Source organism: Cervus canadensis, chromosome 14 (assembly GCF_019320065.1).
Source record: "Cervus canadensis isolate Bull #8, Minnesota chromosome 14, ASM1932006v1, whole genome shotgun sequence".
NCBI classification, from domain to species: domain Eukaryota; kingdom Metazoa; phylum Chordata; class Mammalia; order Artiodactyla; family Cervidae; genus Cervus; species Cervus canadensis.
Window position 1 is genome coordinate 42,614,348 of NC_057399.1, and position 18,316 is coordinate 42,632,663.

Sequence of the window (18,316 nt, forward strand, 5' to 3'; positions counted from 1 at the left end):
TAAATTTTTAAACATTTCAAATGTTTAAAAATGTACTTAAATTTCACCTTCTCTCTTCTAGGTTATATTTATATTCAGCTGAATTCCACTTTCCCTGGATGGCTGAGAACATTTACCATATAAATCAAAAACTGATGAAGCCTGGAAGATGTGTGTTTAAAAAGTTGACAATAAAATGTTTTATGGACTTATATGCCACTTAAATCAGTTAAGTCAACTGTGGTATGTAGAAGACAATCACCTGTCACCTGTTTCTCTAGTGGCTGTACTCACTGGTTCAGTCAGTACACCAGAGAATCAGCATAAGAAACTAAGAGGTCCCTTCATGGCTGGCTGGCTGTTATTGCCTAAATGTTTACTTTCATGTCTCCAATGATGTTCAATTTAAACCAATTGAAAATCCTGCTGGAAAACCTGAAATTTATCTAATTCCTTAAAAGTTCCACAGGTAAAAATGAATTTTTGCTTCCTTTATTTTTAAACTGCATTCTACAAGGGTCTCTTTACTTCTGTTTTCATCATTTCATATTCTCAAAACAGCAAATTCCAGGAAGTGTATTGTCTTAAAGCAGCATCAATGTATGTGTTGACCAATCAACTCATTTTACTGGCAGAGAAATTAGAATGTCAGTTAAAACATTATACTGCTATTAAAATTCCTGTTTTGTTATTTGAGATTATTACTCTGTGGTTCTTAAAGCTAACGTTTCCGTCAAAGTTACAGAGGCTTAGATACCTATCTTCATTTCCTAATGAGATCTAGAGGGAAAGTAGCTGTATTGTCTTAAAACTTGCCAATGTGCACAAAACTTGCCAATGTGCTGCAAATCAGTTATACATGTCTCCCACCTAAGTTCATGTTGAAACGCCTAATTTTGAAGCAGGTATAAAAGATGCCTCGAATCAGGGATTTTGTAGCTGTAAAATTCAGTATTAAACACATAACTGTTAAACTACATATAACACTATCTAATGAAGAGGGCAGATATGAAATGTCATGAACTTACTAATATCCTATGTTAGAAATGAATCAATTTTGATACAGTAGTGGATGGACATGCACAAAATTATTATCCAGAATTCTAGATACTGAATTATTTTATGCTCAGTAGCCTTTAAAGATTATTTGACCCTTCTGATCAAACTGCAGTGTTTTTATCATCTCTAAAGTTAGAAAATTACACAGCAGATTATAAATAATTATAAACAAATTATAAACACATTTCTGCCTAATGTAACTATGGCTTTGTTATTTCCAGTAGATCCTTTCTCTGGCCAATTGGACAAAATAAGTTGTGTTAGTGAAGGCTTCAGAGCCTTGTGAAAGCCTTTGTACAGAATTAGATGGCACACCTCATCTTGACCGGACATCTTTAACCAGGTAAGTGTGTGTGGGTATGCTATGATCAATGCATCAGCAAACTGGGTAAAATCTATCATCCTATTTGGAAGTCACAGGATATACTAGCAAATATGAGGCTTAAGGTATTCTAGCAAATATGAGGCTTAAGGTATTCTAGTCAAGCTGTTTACACATAGAGAGTGTTCAGCATCTCCAGTCTGGATGATACATCTGAAATTTTTCCAAAGCACCTGAGAAAACCTGCAACAATGGGTTCTTCTGGGTCACTGCATAACTTACTCTTTGTAAACTTATTTTTAAATGTTACCTGGTGGTTAAAAAAAAAAAAAAAAAAAAAGCACAAAATACATACTGCTTATACATTTAAAAAAACATGCTTGGTTGGGGGCACTAGCGATCTCATTTAAAATATCTCTTCCAGACTTATTCAGCTGTGGAGTTTTGACCAAATACAAATTTAAATTGAACCAGTGCTCCTAAAGATTGGTAATTGTTCATAGGACTTTTCCTTAAAGAGTTCTTGAGAATGGTTTATCTGTCAATCAGCCTATGAAAAAATTTTCTTAGAGACTAAAGAGAAGGCAACTGTGTTTTTAACGCTACATAAATCAACTGCCTAGAGCAAAGTATCAGACATAAACTTTCAGAATGATACTGTTATCTCCAGAATTTCAATCGTCTATGGTTTCCTGGTAAAAGTGTATAGATCTCTTGGGTCACTAAAGGGCATTTCCTGAATTTTTGTCATTTTGAGCTTATGTTTTAGTAACCTGTGTCCCCAAATAATACAGTTTCTATGACCACGTTATACTCTCTTGGAAGCAAATCCAGAATTCCATCCCACTTTTTTATATGGCAAAGAAGTAATTTACTAGTGAAGTTTGATAGAAAAATTCTTTAATCAAAACAAGTTTACATGTTGACACTTATGGCTTAACTAGAATAAATTTGTCCAAGTTTAAATTGTGTAAGGACCAAACAGATGTAATATCCAGAGTTCCGTCAGAACAGTGGGTCCTAGTTCCATTGTAAGGCCTCTCAAAAGCAAAACTCCAATTACTGAAATGATTCCAAGTTTTCATCTAAAGATGAAAAAAATTACCCGAGAGGTCAAAGCATACAATGCATGTCACATGCAAACACTGGTATTTAAGCCTTTTCCCCGTATTCCTAGTTTCCAAACATGAGAAGCATATTTTAAGCTACTGCAAACCACCAACTGACCTAGTATTCAAAATATCTTAGAAATGATGTTTGTTAAGGTTGTTCTTAAAATTTTGTGTTAACCTTTGTTCTGATTTAGTCCATATACATGAAAATACAGACAGCTCCTTTACTTTTTTGTCTACTGCCTCGGAGTAACTTTTTGCAATCCTTTCACATGTATGCATTAGAAATAAAAATTCCCTTCTCATATAGTCATGTTTTCAAATAGGTTTGTTTCCTTATATAGTATTTATTTTTATTTACTGCAAAAAGCATTATGGATTGCATTTTTTCCAATTAAAAAAATACTTAATGACTTCTTTAATGAGTGGGACTTTTTAAAAAATTCAGAAACTCGAGACATTTCTCAAAAATAAACTTTTATCATTTAGTTTTCAGTTTGAGCTACTACTGCCTGTAAAGGATCTTAAATGGTTGAACCCTAAAAGCCAGATTTATTCCTACATACACTCCTGCTTACTGCAGGAAACTCATGTGACTTTCACTGAATTCTCAGCCACAAAACTAAATTACCTTCAGAAGTTAACATGAGTTTTGCACCTCGTAGAATTGTCAGTTCAATGTCAGTTGGGTATCTAGTCGTCATACAAAAAGGCATACAGACTGCACATTACTACAAAGCAGCAGGATCATGTAGCACAAGGTAGATTGAGATTAAAGTCAACTTTTGATTAGAGAAAGGAAGGAGTGAGTACTTGTATAGAAGTAACATTTTATCAACCATAAAAATGCTTAACTTCTACAAAACCCACAACAGTGAAAAGACAGTCTGGTAAATCCAATTTTTGTAAAAACTATGCACAAAACCCACAGTATCTGGGAAAAGGGGAAAAGAGGAAAAGTTTTATACAAGTAGCAGTTTTAAAAATGTAACTTTTTTCTACTATCAATTACACATTAACATACACATACTAACTGAAAATATGCTACAACCGATGTCTGGAAAAGCAGTTGAACATTCCCTAAGTGAACCTCCCCTCACATTTACCATATAATGTAGCTGTTAATACTGCACAAGTACAATTAGCAATGTTTAGTCACTTTTAAACAAAGATCAGGAGATTTGTCCCTCAAAACAAGTTTTAAACATCAAAACCTATGTTTATAAAAATTTAAAACTTCAGCAGTCTAAATATTTCAAATGAAAACCATTACAAACTTCTCAAATGTTCTTTATATTCCAGGTATGTCAACCTAGTTATCTAGTGTAGAATCCTTCAGAGATATTTCAGTCTCTCTCTCTTCACTGGATGGCCTAAAGAAAAAGGGGAAAAAAAGGTGTGACAACTGGGATTAGGGGGCTTTTGTTCCTCAGGAGAAAAAAAAAGATACTATATCTGTGCATTATGTTTTTTAAAATGTTAATTATTTTTTGTTGTAAATTTTATTTTACTATGTTGTGTTTTCTTCCCAAAGTAATATGCAGATAAAACAAAATAACTAAAGGGAAGCATCATGGCCCAGGCCGTTTTCAGTCATTTCTAGCTTTAAAAGGAGTTCTCTTTAAAGAACATGAAAATATATCTATGGTACCAACCTATTATAAATCTTCAGAAGAGAAAGATTTCCCTGATATCAAAATTAGAAAGGATGCTTGGTTCCAAATCCTGGAAATGTACAGTGGACAAATCAAGATTTGGGTAACTATAGTTTCATACCTAGTTATTTTAGCATGGGTATTATAACATAGCCTATGATTCTAGATCTAATTTCTGCATTATTCTGTCAAAAGTCAAGAAAAGTGTGAACATGAGTCATTAGTACAGGTGTTATCAATGGAACAAGTTCAAGGAATAGTAATTTTTTTTTTAAACAGGATTCCTGCTTAGCTCTATTCCCTTGAATACAATGACACATTAGTTTTAAGTAGTTTCTTTAGAGTTTGGCCATTTTGATATGTCTTGAATCCTTAATTTAGGAAGTGAGTCATGAAAATATAATCCCTACACAAACGATCTGGGATCAGCAATGTGATTTAAAAATTAAAACATTAAATTAATTAAAAATTAAAACAACACACTAAAGTATGTCCTCACTTTTTCTTACTGCTGGCCTCGTGGTTGTCTTTGCTTTCTTCATTGCTGTCTCCATTGTGTTGTGGTTGATTACTGTCTTGAGCATCCGATCCTCCATTTAGAGTCTTTGAACCTTTAGAAAGATACCAGTAGGAAAACTGTTAGAGCTTTGAGGACATCTTAAGTATCAGGAAGACCCAAATTCTAGAACTGAACATAGCCCCGAAGTTCCTAACACTGTATTTTATGTGACATTGCATTGTAATCCTTTGGGTAGACAAGGCACAGTAAGAAACAGGGTTACTACCTATATCTATTCACAAAAAAGTAGACTACTAATCTGATTATTCCAATTGTTACTGTTGTCAAGAAGTTACTAAAGGGTGGTACAATTCTTTAGAGCATCATGATTTATCCCAGTTGTTAGAAAAAGCAATGTAAATCACAGTAAAATTTTGTATTTAAGAACAGAAGGTGGCAAAATAGTTAACATGATTTTGTCTTCTTACTTAGAAAATGATGAGGGTTTCCCTGTAAATATTATTTCATTATCAAACCTCTGGTTTGTTATCATTATCACTCCCTAGTAAATGAGTTAAGAAAATCCAACTCCTTTTGAACACTTTTTCTATGTTAGGGAGCTGCTGCTAACATGTTTAGTACTATGGAATCGGGGAAGCTCCCAATGGTGCAGTCACACACTTCAGTTTTTTGTGCTTCACTTTATGGTGCTTCGTAGATCCTGCATTTGTATTTTACAAACTCAGTATTTATAGCAAGCCTGCATCAAGCATGTTTATCAGCACCGTTTTCCCAACAGTATTCGCTCACTCTGTTTCTGCGTCACATTTTGGTAATTCTCACAGGATTTCACACTTTTATTATATTCATATAGTGATTTGTCTTTGATGTTACTATAACTCATGAAAGGCTCACTTGATATAACATTTTTTTGGCAACATTCTAAAAATAAGGTATGTCATTTCTATAGCCATAACCCTCCTGCACACTTTAGACAGACTAACAGACTTTAGTATAGGGTAAATAAATCTGTATGCCGTGTGACTGACTTTATTATAGCAGTCTGAAACTGAATCCACAGTATTCCTGGAGTATAAGCATACCTGTATTATATGTTCTGTTTTAAACTTTGCTCCTATATACAGTTTAAAATGTTTATGACTGAAATAGCATAGGAATTTGCTTCAAAATAATCTTCAGGAGTGTCAGTGAAAAACTTGGGAGATATATAAAAGACCAGTGATCATGTGTTGATAGCTGCTGAAGCTGACACAGGAAGTTCATTCCTCGTGACTTTTGTGTAGCTTGGAAATTTTCCCTAATTTAAATGAAAACAATAGCAACCACTACTACTAGTAAATACTACTTGATGTAAACTTAAGGATGAAAAAAAAAACTCAGAAGCTTAGATTGAGCAGACTCTGCTAAGTTCTTCTGGAACTCCCATCAACTACTGTAGGTTAAGGCATTAATAAGATTAAATATCAAAGCCATTTTTAAAAAGTAATTCCAACAAATTGTTACCACATACCTGTTTGTTCCTTTTCTAGCTTTTTGTTTGGCCCTTTCTTCCCTTGATCTTTGGTTTTATTTGCTTCCTCATGTTGTCTTTGTTCGGCAAGAGATTTGTTCAGCACTTGTGTGATCACAGAATCTCCTTCACCAACCAAAAACATGTTCTTAAACTTGTTATACAACATTGTAGACTTTTCCATGATAACCTGACTAACTTTGAATCGCCGTATCTGGGAAAACAAAAGATAAGCTCAGAATTTTCCTAATTGGTTTCTGAATGTTATTTAATGAAGTGGTGATAATGAGGAAATTTTTAAAATCTGCATAACTAAAGATCACTTACTTTTTTCAGTGTTGTAATCATCTCTGTGTGTTTTTGAGCTTGTTGCATTGTGACCTGAAGTGAAGCCAGTTCATCCAAGGCTTCAATACATCTGTTGACATCCTTCATGACAAAACAGTAATTTCGTAACTGTTAATTACCACAACTCATAGAATCCAAAGATTACTTTAAAAATCTCAAATAACAAGGCATACAAAATAGCCAGTAACATTCTGTTATCTCATATTTACACATACTTATCAAACCATGTTAGAAAAAAACATGAAGCTACAAAAGCACTGTATTTTTAAATGAGATATTAAACACTTACAAGATTATCAATTTTGAGAGAATTTTTAATTTCAGCATGTATCCTTTGAAGTCGAGAATCCATTGATGTTTCTATAAATTAAAATGTGAAACACAGTAAATAGGTTTTCCAAAACCAGTGTTTTTGTATAATCTAAACAAAGTATAATGGAAAGAAGTGGTAATTTTTTTAAAATGTTCTTAGTAATCTGCTTACATCATTAAGAAATTATCTGCCATTTTTAGTCTTTAGGAAACCAACATTCATCATATAAGCAAAGAATCACTGACTAGCTGCATTGTCTCTAAAATAGGTGGTCTGCATCCACTAACTCCTTCTCAATCCTTTAGCACCTGCCTTTCCCTTACATATTTAACCAAAACTAAAATATCCATCTGAAACCAAATTTGTCAGAAATGGGGAAACATCTTGCTTTAGGTACTGTTACAATAAAATAAATCTGACTTCATCATATAAGGAGCAGTAAAATAAAAAACATGACCACCTTTGCAAGTTCACCTGATAATAACAGAATCCACTAGGGATTTAAAATGTGTACTTGTACAATAAGAATATCAAATGACTGATTCCAAAATGTATACAATTAAGTGTCTGTAAAACTTCCTTTCTGTGTGTAACATTATACATCTTAGAAAGTGAAATAACTAACCTCGCTTCTTCTCCACTTTCTTAACTTCTGGCTTCTTTCCTTCATCTTTATTCTGCCTATCAAATGTTAACACAAATATTTCAAAAACATTGGAACTCTGTGACTGATTACCAAATGCCCACAATCCCTTTTGTAAAAGTTTTCTTCTTTAAAATAGTTAAGTGACCTAGATCACAAGGAATTGACTATAATTTTTAGACCTTTGCAATGCCACATTAGTATTAATTAGTATAAATATAAACAAAACATAAAAATTAACATAGTAAAATAATCTAACAATCTAATTTTTCAGTGGCATTACAGATTTTAACAGCTGCTTTTGTGCAATTTTATTCCAACAGTAGTGTGTTAAAAGACCAACTGCAGGGTCAATGGATAAATAGGCCATAGTGGGAAGAGAATGCCTGTGTTTCATGAATTCTAAAATAGCATGTCAAATTAGACTGATTTAATTGTTCCCACATCTCCAAAAGGTAGGTAATTTGAGGGGTTCAAAGTTAGTTACAAGATTTAAATAGACTATAATGCTACTATATTACAATAAAGTGGGATTTATTTTGCCACTAAATCAAACTTAAATGACATTCACTAGTGTTTACATACCATTTCACAAATGAAAAGGTACCATTTTACTGTAAATCACAAAAATAACCATTTAAAAATGAATTCTTAATAATTTCTAGTACCTTAAGAGTTCGGGCCCTACTATAATAAACCAATTGAAATAGACAAGAACAAAAAATATCTAAAAATCAGGTTTTTTTTTAAAAAAAACTTTATTTTAAAATTTTGGTTACAGTTTCATTTTTGTTTTCTTAACAAGTCTACTGTTTAATCTCTCAGGATTAAAAAAACAATTATTAATATTCTAAAGAATTAAACAACAAAGGTATGTCAAGGGAAGGGCACAACTGCCCCATTCTCTAGGGGTATAATATAGCTACTCCAGTTTAACACCTAGCTTCAAAACAAAATGAATTTTTATATTTTCTAAATGAAATAATGTACAACCACCATCTTCATCTGAGCTTGTAACTTTCAAACACAAAGCTTCATTTTAAGCTTGGTAAAAAACTTAACAGGAATGATGGCCGACCTTAGTATGTAGTGTGTACCTTACAGGAAATGTTTTTTTTAACAATCGTAACACAGTAATATAATGCCATTAATGAAGTCCTCAATTTAGAATCTGGAACATTCTTCCATCAAAGGGGGGGAGGGGCAAATTCAGTCCAATGAGTCTGTCTCAAGATCTTCATCTCTTGTTTGCTCCACTTGTATTCTCTTTTCAGTAACTGGATTAATGCTTTGAGCCCAAAATGAGATATATTTTTTATTACTGTAGATTACATGTTGTTTGGCTGGGAATACAATACAATAAACTTTATTTTTGCATAATGCATTTCATACAAGCTGCATCTGAAATGCTTTACAGAGCAAAACTGTCCAAGTACAAAGTTTTGTAATAACAGAAGAAGGAAAGAAAACACAAATATTAGAATTTGAGAAAGTTACATTCGGAGGACATTCAAAAAGAAATTGAAACACACAAAGATTAACTTGAGATACTAAAGGGTTGGGCTAGATTTACTAAGCAACAACTAATTTTATATCTTAATTTGGGGAGCACAATGAAGTTAAAAGCAACAAACAGTCCAACAACTTTTCAGTGAAAGGACAGAAAAGGATAGGTAACAAAAAAATAACTAATATTTACATAAATGGTCCAAGTCTAACAGATTAAAGGGAGTAACATTTCTGAGCTTTAAATCAATTTTTAAATTACTCCCTCTTATAGCTAAAACTGCTTATATATCCTCCAAAAAACTAAGAAAGGAGATGGTCAAATGCTATACTTAACAAGACTTTCAGCTTACAGATTTATTATATAAAGAAAAGGTACAAAATTATTTAAGAATAGTTTTTTTTAAGAATTTCACTGCTTAATAAGTTTGTCTTAGTGACCTACAGCATGTTTTTAAAACCACCTCCTCACTAAAACAACAAAAAAACAGTTTAGTCAGAATAATGCAAGACGTTTCACAAAGAAAGAAACGTTTTTCAGAGAAAGACCTCAGAAGAGACAGTCTAAAGATAACTAAGAAAACAAATGTAATAAACACATGAAGCCTAATTTTCATTGTCATTGCTCTTTTCCTTATAAAATTATTTTATAGAATAAACTTAAAGGGGGAAGAAATTCCCCATGGTAAGTATATATTATCTCCAAGTATCAAAACTTATTATCTTGATTTATATTGCACACATCTAATGCAAACCCTGTCAGCCTTTTAAATTTACTTGTACTGGCTTCATGGGTTTCCAACTGTGCTTTTGTTATTTTTGCTGGTCTTCTGGGGGAGGCCTGCTGGTGGTATGACAAAGATAGATATTTCTTTCATTCTTTGTCCACTAATTTATCATCTTTCTGTATTTAATATCATACAAGAAAACAGCAGAGGATGAGGACATTTTCTACAAAGCCTTGAAGCAGTTAAACCCTATCTGCACTTTCAGTTTAAATTCAAAATAATTCATAGGGTGATTATCTCAGTGAATGTCATCCTCTTTACTCAGAAAAGAATGAAGCCTGAAATATGATTATCATATACTGAAGACATTTTTCTAACACACGGGCAAAGTCACTTCTTTAGAAGGCTTCAGAAAGTCTTGAAAATGAGATTCTATTGTGTAAAATTTTCATGCTGGCTTAAAAAAGAAATTGAAATTTAGAATAAGAAAATACTTACTGCTCAGTTTCCATTTGTTCTTCTTGCTTGCGTTTTCTATCTGCAGCTTCTTTCTCATGTTGTCCTTTGAGCATATTCCTTCTATGAGCAGTCTGAAAGTTTCTTCCACCTTTTCTCTTCTGTTGTATTTGAGAATTAGGATGGTTTTAGTTAACTATCAAGTCAGTGACTAATGCAGAAATTCTACGGTTACAGTTGTGGGAGAAAAGCAGCAACTAGTTTTCTTAAAGGGACAAATACTTAAATTACTAATTTTAAAAAATCTTAGAATTACACGTTGTTGCTATCTAAATTTAACTTTCCCCTTGATGAATTTGGGATTCATAATCTATTTACTGCATTGCTATAGGAATGACATGCTTTGGTTAATATGGATTAAAATGAAGTACATTAGGCTGTTTGCCTCTACACTGACTTCAGTACCTGTTTACTGATAAGTGCCTGCTCAACCTATGGAATTTTAGGTCCGGGGCTTCTGAGGGTATTAATAAGTTAGATAAACATAAATTAAAGACCTACACAACCTGGGTCTGTAGATTTCCAAGGCTATACACAAAACTTTTGTTGCATCCAAATAAAGTACCACTAATAAAATGTACACTAAGTAGGTCTGAAGTGCTCATTGAGGTCAATAATATAAATCTATGTACAAATTTACTTTTTTACATCTGTTGTCACTGGTCACAACTTACTTGGCTTAATTCTTTACTTTCCTACCTTTTCTAGGTAGATGGGGTTATTGGAAGTTTATCATGCAACATTTAACTCCCATTTAATTATGAAGAGGTAAGATAAACTTAACGATGTACAATAAGGCTTCAAATTTGCTTTTTAACACAGCTAACTGAAGTTTATTCAGAAAGGTAAAGAAATTCATTTTAACTTTTAATCATATTTATAGACTTAAAGATACTGAAATCTTGATCTAAAGAACTACATAAGAAACTAAAAATAAAACAAAGGTTTTATCTGATATGCAAACATTCTACCTTTTCACCTTCTTGATCATCTCCTTCTTCTTCAGAATCAGAGGTTGATGTAACCCCTGTTTTGGCTAAATTTTTCCTTTTTGATTCAACTTCCTTTTTCCCCTCTTTTTTATCTGGCTCTTTTCTTGGCTTTTCTTCTTCCTTCTGGCCCTCTTCATCCTTTTTAAGCTGTTTTTTAGGTTGTTTTTCCTCTTGCCCCTTTTTCTTGCTTTTGTCGTCTTCAGTTATCCTATTTTACAGGTAAAACAATGAAAAATAAAACTGTGTATCTATAGATCTTGTCATTCAACCACAATCTCCAAGTTAATAGCTATTTTGGATAACAATAAGCTATACATAGTTTTTTATAATATCTTCAAGGAAGGGTCATTATCAGCCTATCACAAAAAAGAACATCCTTTCAATATAAGTTAGAAGATAGAAAAATTACAGTGGCATTAGGGTAACAGAAGAGTGATTTTCCCCCCCATTTTCTAAGTTCTTTGTAACTCATTCACTTAAAAATAATACTGGGTACCATCTTAGATGCCATGGTACTATTCTTGACTCTGGGGAACAGCACTGTATGAGGTGTGTGAGATCCCTAGATTTTAGCCACACTGGCAAAAATACAATTGCAGAATCAAACTAGTATGGTGAAATACAGTCATTTTAAAATTTGAAGAAATATTCCTTGCAATTTAAAAGGCTCAATTCATGCATATAATGGTTAGATATATGGTCAATTAATATTATGCAGTGTTCAAGGAATTTTATTGAGAATTTCACATGTTATTTAAAAGCTGCAAGGAACCCCAGGATCATTTAGTCCAACCCATTCCATTTAACAGATGAGAAAATATTGCAAAAAGGTCAGTTAGCCCAATATCTCAATTCCAAATCAACTGACTTTCCAGACAACTGCTTCCTTGAACCCTTAGGATTATTAACTTGCCAAAGAAAAAAAAAAATCACATTTCTTTAGAAATTTTTGGTCACGTAACTGTCATTGGCTATGTTTATTTTCAAATGTTATATGGGTTTCACCCTTCTAATCAATGGAAGATAAAGCAGGCAAGCAAAATCACTTAACTTTAGTATCTCCACAAATAAAATATTTTGATAATGATCATTTCGTGGAGACGCAGAATACAGGATCAAATATAAAAGGCATTTTCATGGCTCTTAAAAGTTACTGACCAATTGCCTCCCCCAAAATGTTACTCCCTGTGCAAAGAGGCAGGTATTAAAAATAAAAATATCCTTTTAACCCCACAGATCTGCTTCTAGCAACATATTCTACATAACAAGGAATAAACATTTTAAGAATTATGACACACACACACTGGAGAAACATGTGACGACTACTTTTCTTTTTTAAAAGTAGACTTAAAACGTGTATCATGTGCTCTTAAGAAATGGATTATTTCTAAGTTTTAAAAAACAGTATTAAAGCAGAGAATTCCCATAAACATAACTACAATTAAGTCTTTTCACCGTAGTTCCCTCCTTACCATCCTCCATGAAAAATAGACCTCTTGGGGATAAGTTCTCTATTAACAGGTCAAGGTATGGGAGGAAAATTATACTAAAGGAAATTATAAATACAGTTTAATAAAAAAACAACCCCAAATATCTCAATGACTTGTAACAGATCTTTACATGAGGATTAGGAGATGGTTTCAGCTTCTCTGGACTCCATTCTATCGTCTTATTTCAGGACCCACTGCAAAGAAGCTGTCACCACGAGAGATACCCATTGTTCTTATGGTGGACAGCTTACAATTTAAAAGGGTTTATATAGTTTTGCTCTGCACTCCACTGAGTTTTTGTCGAGATACAGAGCTAAGAGTAGCTGTAACAGCCAATGCCTAGCCTATATACAGCACAAACGAGAAATAAATATTGTAACCTACTGGAGTTGTCCATCATGGAAACCTAGAACGTGTGACACTTGCTTTGCATTTGAAACCCTACCATACAACACACAAAACTATCATTTGTGACAACTGGAAAGAAAATTTATTCAGTGAATTTTTGGCTTTGAGGGAAGAGGTTTCAAGACAAAATACTGGCATCTTCAGTTGATTGTTATCAACATAAATTTGATCAGGAACTTCAAGAAAAAGTAAGTTCAAAAAATAATAGGACAGCAAAGGAAGGAGAAAAAAATAACCATGCATCTCAGTGTTGAAAGTCGTTTCCAGCCTAAAAAAGATTTTTAAATTCAGACAAAGACAGGAGTCAAAGACACAGTCAAGGTAATGTATTAAGTTGCCAGCCTTTCCTTAAGAATTCAAACTGAGATACCTTGATCCTTCTGATAAGCAAATGATTGTAGGAAAAAGAAACCAGGAAGTGGATTTTCAAGAAAACATATAAACTCAAAGTACTTTTACTTAAGTGTAAAAAGATAAGCATGTCTGGTGAAGTCTTATGAGTTAGACCACTGCACATGAAGCTGACTAGAATGAAATGGACACACACACTAACAATAAAGTATTGTTACACTACCAAAAGTGATACCAATCTGCATTAAGGGAAAGTAATGGAGATTTAAAAAGGAATCTTGAGTCAAACTCCCTAAAAGCATGAAAGGAGACTAAGAAAGCTACTCAGCTAGTAAGGAGGGTAGCACTTTCCAGTGCAACTATGGATACTGAAAAAGATAACTAATGATGATACTGAGAAAGTAGAGAACTCTCCGAAGAAAGGGCCAAAATTCAAAGAGAGAAATGGACTAGGAAGATACTGTCAGGAAAAAGTGGGATGGACCTAATCAAGGAAATATGCTTATATATAAAATGGGGATCTCACAGTATTTTCCCAACAGAATTTATTTCCTAGGGAGCAATGACTGCTATATGCCTCATAATCTTGTCCTTGGGATTATTTATGGTTCCCTATTCTAGATCAATGTGCATATATAAAGGGGAGAAGGGAGCAGATGACCTGTGTTTTAGTTCCTACGTCTCTACATCAAGGCCTTAAGTTGATCATGAAATCCTAGACTTGATGCCTTGATTAGAGAAGACATCTTACAGAGGGGATGAGAGAGATTCATCTGAAATGTTTTAACAACAAACTCACCTGCATGTACTTTAATATTTTAATTTCACTATAGTAATTAAAGCCATGTTGTAATTTTTTGCCACTATTTTTAAGAATATTTAAACAGCTGCCTTGGAAATAAAATAAAACTCTTTCAACATGTATTGGTTAAAAAGTACCAACAATCTTAAATTGTTCTGTAACTGAAATTTCCAATAAACTGTTTTCATTCAAAACATTGTAAATCCATTCTTAAATGACATACCTGAGCCTTTTCCTATAAAATCTTCAAAGACAATAGCTACAAAGTTTTGCCTTGTTTGTCTAGACATACATTCCTATTGGTGAAGTTTCTACCCAGAAAGCTGACACAAATAAGATCCACATAGAAAAGAAAGGTGGCAAAGAAGAATAACAGAAAATACTGATTGTTTTGTTGCTAACGAAAAGCAGTTATCATTCCAAAAGACTTTACAATTTTACATTTACAAAAATAATTTTAAGTGTTATTTTGAAATAAAGGCTATTCTAGAAGAGCAATATTTGTGGAAATTGTTTCAAAAATACTTTGTCTGGGGGGTGGGGTAAAAAACACTTTGTCTAAAAATTTCTTTAATTTTTTAAAAAAATTTCTTTAAAGAGAACTATTATAAATTTTATCCTGCAGTATGTGAGAGTATCTTACATCCTGCTATATAAGAAAATGTCTTAGATTAATGAAATGATATCAGATTTTTCTTGATTCCCTATCAACTGTAACTTTTTTATATAATAAAATGGTTTTAAAGAATTTCTCTTGTAATTCTAAGCAATACAAAACAGAATAACAATCATCTGTAAATAAAAACTTGTAGAAATGCAAATAAGTTCATACATACTTAAAGCGAAATATCTCATTTATTGCATGACTGATTATAATACTCACATGTCACTCTCTGAAGGACAAGGCTGTTTTACCATTTTGGGTCTGCCTCTTGGTTTTGGAATCTTGACCTCTGTAGCTAACATGCACAGGAAAAGAATTTTTATAACTACAAAGTTATAAATATACATACTAAGAATATTAATTAGTAGTTATTACAGATATAATTACTTTGGGTTTTTTTTTTACTCTAGGTTTTAAAAATCATATCCTCATTCAAATGAGTAACAACAATTTAGAGAAGTAAATCAAAGTTATTTTCAATTTACCCTTAGTATGGCTGAAGACTTAAAAGAACATCCTTCACTGTTGTTTTAACATGAATGACAACAAAATTCAACTTTATAGTAGATAATAGTCCTTATATTCAACATTCATATACATACCACAATGTCATTTGTAAATCTGTGTTCATGACTTTGAAAATTCTTTATCAGAATTCACTAGATTTTCTAACAATACCATTAATTTGATCCATTACAATATTAAAATCCAAAGAAAAAGGTAAACAAATTGGGGGGGGGGGGGTGTTACTCAGTTTAAATCTGTTTCATTAAGAATCCTGTATTATGAAGTAGGAAAAAAAATTGTCTCTATCCTGGCTAACTTTCTTTGTTTTACTTTGTATTAGAGACAGATCCTTCCAAACTATTTCCTATTTGTCAAATTAGGAAAATATTTTAAATAGGCTGAAGACATCTGCATATTGTATAGGTCCTAATAAAGAATGCAAAAATTTTAAAATTAGTAACTTTGATAACTCAAATGTTTTCTCTTGCTTTAATTACAATTCCATTTGGAAAGCTTAAGTTTTCTAAAGTTAACAGGTAAAATAAACCCATTAGTCATGGAATATATATCTCACCACAGCCTCATTTGCTGCTATTAACAGAAAATGGGGATAAAAAGAAAATGAAAAAGTCTCAAGCAATTATTTCAAATTTAAATACCTTATCAGAGAGCAGAAACCTTAATGTTTATCTTCTTTAAAATGTATATGTTACACATAACCAAATGTCTATTCACCTATACCAAAGTAGCTAAGGTACAGCACTTAAATGGATTAGAATACTGATCACAAGCCAGATATTTAAACATTAACAATCCTACCTGCAGGTCGTCCTCTTTTAGGACTCACTTTTAGATTAGCAGATGCTGTTGCCGTAGTCACTATTCCAGCCTCCTCAGTTTCTACTTGTTTTTCTGCCTGAATAACAAAGATTTAAATTATTTAGCATGGTAGGCATACTAAGTTTATTAGTTTAATGGCAAAAACATGCACTGTAAAATAAGTTCAAATATAAGCATAACTTAGGGAAAAAAAAATTCATTTATTTGGCTGTGCCACATCTTAGTTTTGGCACGTGGAATCTAGTTCCCTGGCCAGGGGTTGAACCTGGGCCCCCTGCATTGTAGCGGTTTTAGCCACTGGACCACCACCAGGGAAGTCCCTAAGCGTTACTTCTGTATGATTTTCACTTTTCAACAGTTGACTCAGTGATATCCTCAAACTTAGCTATGATTCTAGGAAACAAACAATAAAACTTCACTTTTTAGATCTTCTCAATCTAAAAAGAGTCATTTGCAAAAATAAGTTGAATATTCTTGATGCAAAGTGTTGAATAAAGTATTACACTGAATAGCCCACACATTGCTTATAAATGTACTTTCACTGAATATCTCAAAATGCTAACACTTTACACTGTGTACTTATGATATACAACCTAAATTAATGTTAAAAAAGGCAATAAATTAAGTTGCTGATATTTCCATTTTTTAACTTTTGTTAATATACACATGTTATTTTTGAAATGAGACAGATCTGCTGTTCTTCCCTAGGAGTTATTATATTCCATGAAGGACTTACTGTAAAGAAATCCCAACAAACCTTTGCAAACTATAATGCCCTAAAGGTAATGAGACAACAGCCCCAAATGAGAATCCATTTAATCAAGTCAAGCATTAGATTCAAGCATTAGAGCAGAATCAAGGTTAATAATCACAATTAGAAAGGAAACGCAAGCATAACATCATAATGGAAGAGAGAAAAGAAACAGTGAAGAGATCAAAAAGAGCAATGAGGATTACACTATGAGCTGCTTCCTCACCTTCAACTACTTAGAATTCAGCCCGATCTAACAAAATAAAGGCAATAAAGCATCACTTGCAAAAACTTGCATAATCCAATCTTACTGATAAAAAGTCTTAATCTTTTAATCAACTATCTGATTTGCAAACACTTGAGATAATGACAAATACTGGTAAGGATATGGAGAATTATTCATATGTTGATTAACAGTGATCAAATCAATAAACTGGCGAAACATTACTGATCATTATGAATATCAACAATACAAAATATGCAAATCTGACTCAGGAATCCCACTTAAGAATTTATCCAGTTTTTCATTATAAATAGTTAATTTTAAGAACTTAGAGACCATCTCTGCCCCACTCCTATTTTTTTTTTTTTTTTTAATATGGAACGCTTCACGAATTTGCGTGTCATCCTTGCACAGGGGCCATGCTAATCTTCTCTGTATCGTTCCAATTCCAGTATATGTGCTGCCGAAGCGAGCACCCCACTCCTAATTTGATAGCTCTGGAGTAAGAAGCCGGGCATCTGTTTTCATAACAAAGGTTGAGAACCCAAGACTGTATGAAAGCTCCTTTTAAGGAGTTAGGAGGGTGAGGGGTTAGGAGGGCCAAAGTTCTCCAAAATTCAGTTCAAACTGATAAGCTCTTTCAGTGCCAAAAGAAAAACCTCTCTTCAATTACACTTTCAACTTTTGGAAATAACTCATGACACTGCATTAAGAATTAGAGGTATGAATCTTCTTGAGGAGATACCAGTTAGAGATAGCAAGTTCATCTATAACTAATACCACAAATAAACACTTTAATAAGCAGAAGTACAGCCCCCCTCCACAGATATATATTCTTGACTATTACAGCAAAATCATGTAAGTCAAAACCACTCCTCATGAAACTATTAATAAACTCAAAGAATAAGAAATATTTTATCTAGAGAAAGGACTATTATTTCAAACATATATCTAAATATCTTAAATGCAAATATTCTAACTAGATTAATTTCTTCCACGTTTTATCTCACTGGGACCTCTACTGTTCAGTTGCTAAGTGGAGTCTGAGTCTGTGACCCCATGGACTGCAGCACACCA

At 32.8% G+C, this 18,316-nt stretch overlaps 1 protein-coding gene and 1 non-coding gene across 5 annotated transcripts in view; both read right to left on the reverse strand.

Annotated features, from left to right (window-relative positions):
• Positions 1-2,243: 2,243 nt before the first annotated feature.
• The window catches only part of LOC122452816 (PC4 and SFRS1-interacting protein), a 39,547-nt gene continuing 23,474 nt past the window's right edge, over positions 2,244-18,316 (reverse strand). Inside the window, exons 6-15 of one of the 4 annotated variants that reach the window (XM_043486484.1) lie at positions 16,245-16,341; positions 15,138-15,213; positions 11,183-11,411; positions 10,194-10,312; positions 7,444-7,499; positions 6,795-6,865; positions 6,485-6,586; positions 6,158-6,371; positions 4,627-4,738; positions 2,244-3,845 (exon numbers count right to left, since the gene is read on the reverse strand). In XM_043486484.1, the coding sequence (XP_043342419.1) occupies positions 3,785-3,845; positions 4,627-4,738; positions 6,158-6,371; positions 6,485-6,586; positions 6,795-6,865; positions 7,444-7,499; positions 10,194-10,312; positions 11,183-11,411; positions 15,138-15,213; positions 16,245-16,341 (1,137 nt within the window). In that variant the 3' untranslated portion in view covers positions 2,244-3,784. Of the gene's footprint in view, positions 3,846-4,626; positions 4,739-6,157; positions 6,372-6,484; positions 6,587-6,794; positions 6,866-7,443; positions 7,500-8,210; positions 8,886-10,193; positions 10,313-11,182; positions 11,412-15,137; positions 15,214-16,244; positions 16,342-18,316 lie in introns of those variants that run through there. The other 3 variants (XM_043486486.1, XM_043486485.1, XM_043486487.1) reach the window with 3 other exon arrangements.
• Positions 17,609-17,715, reverse strand: LOC122453438. The gene has a single exon (XR_006273061.1). It is a non-coding gene; the product is annotated as a U6 spliceosomal RNA (small nuclear RNA).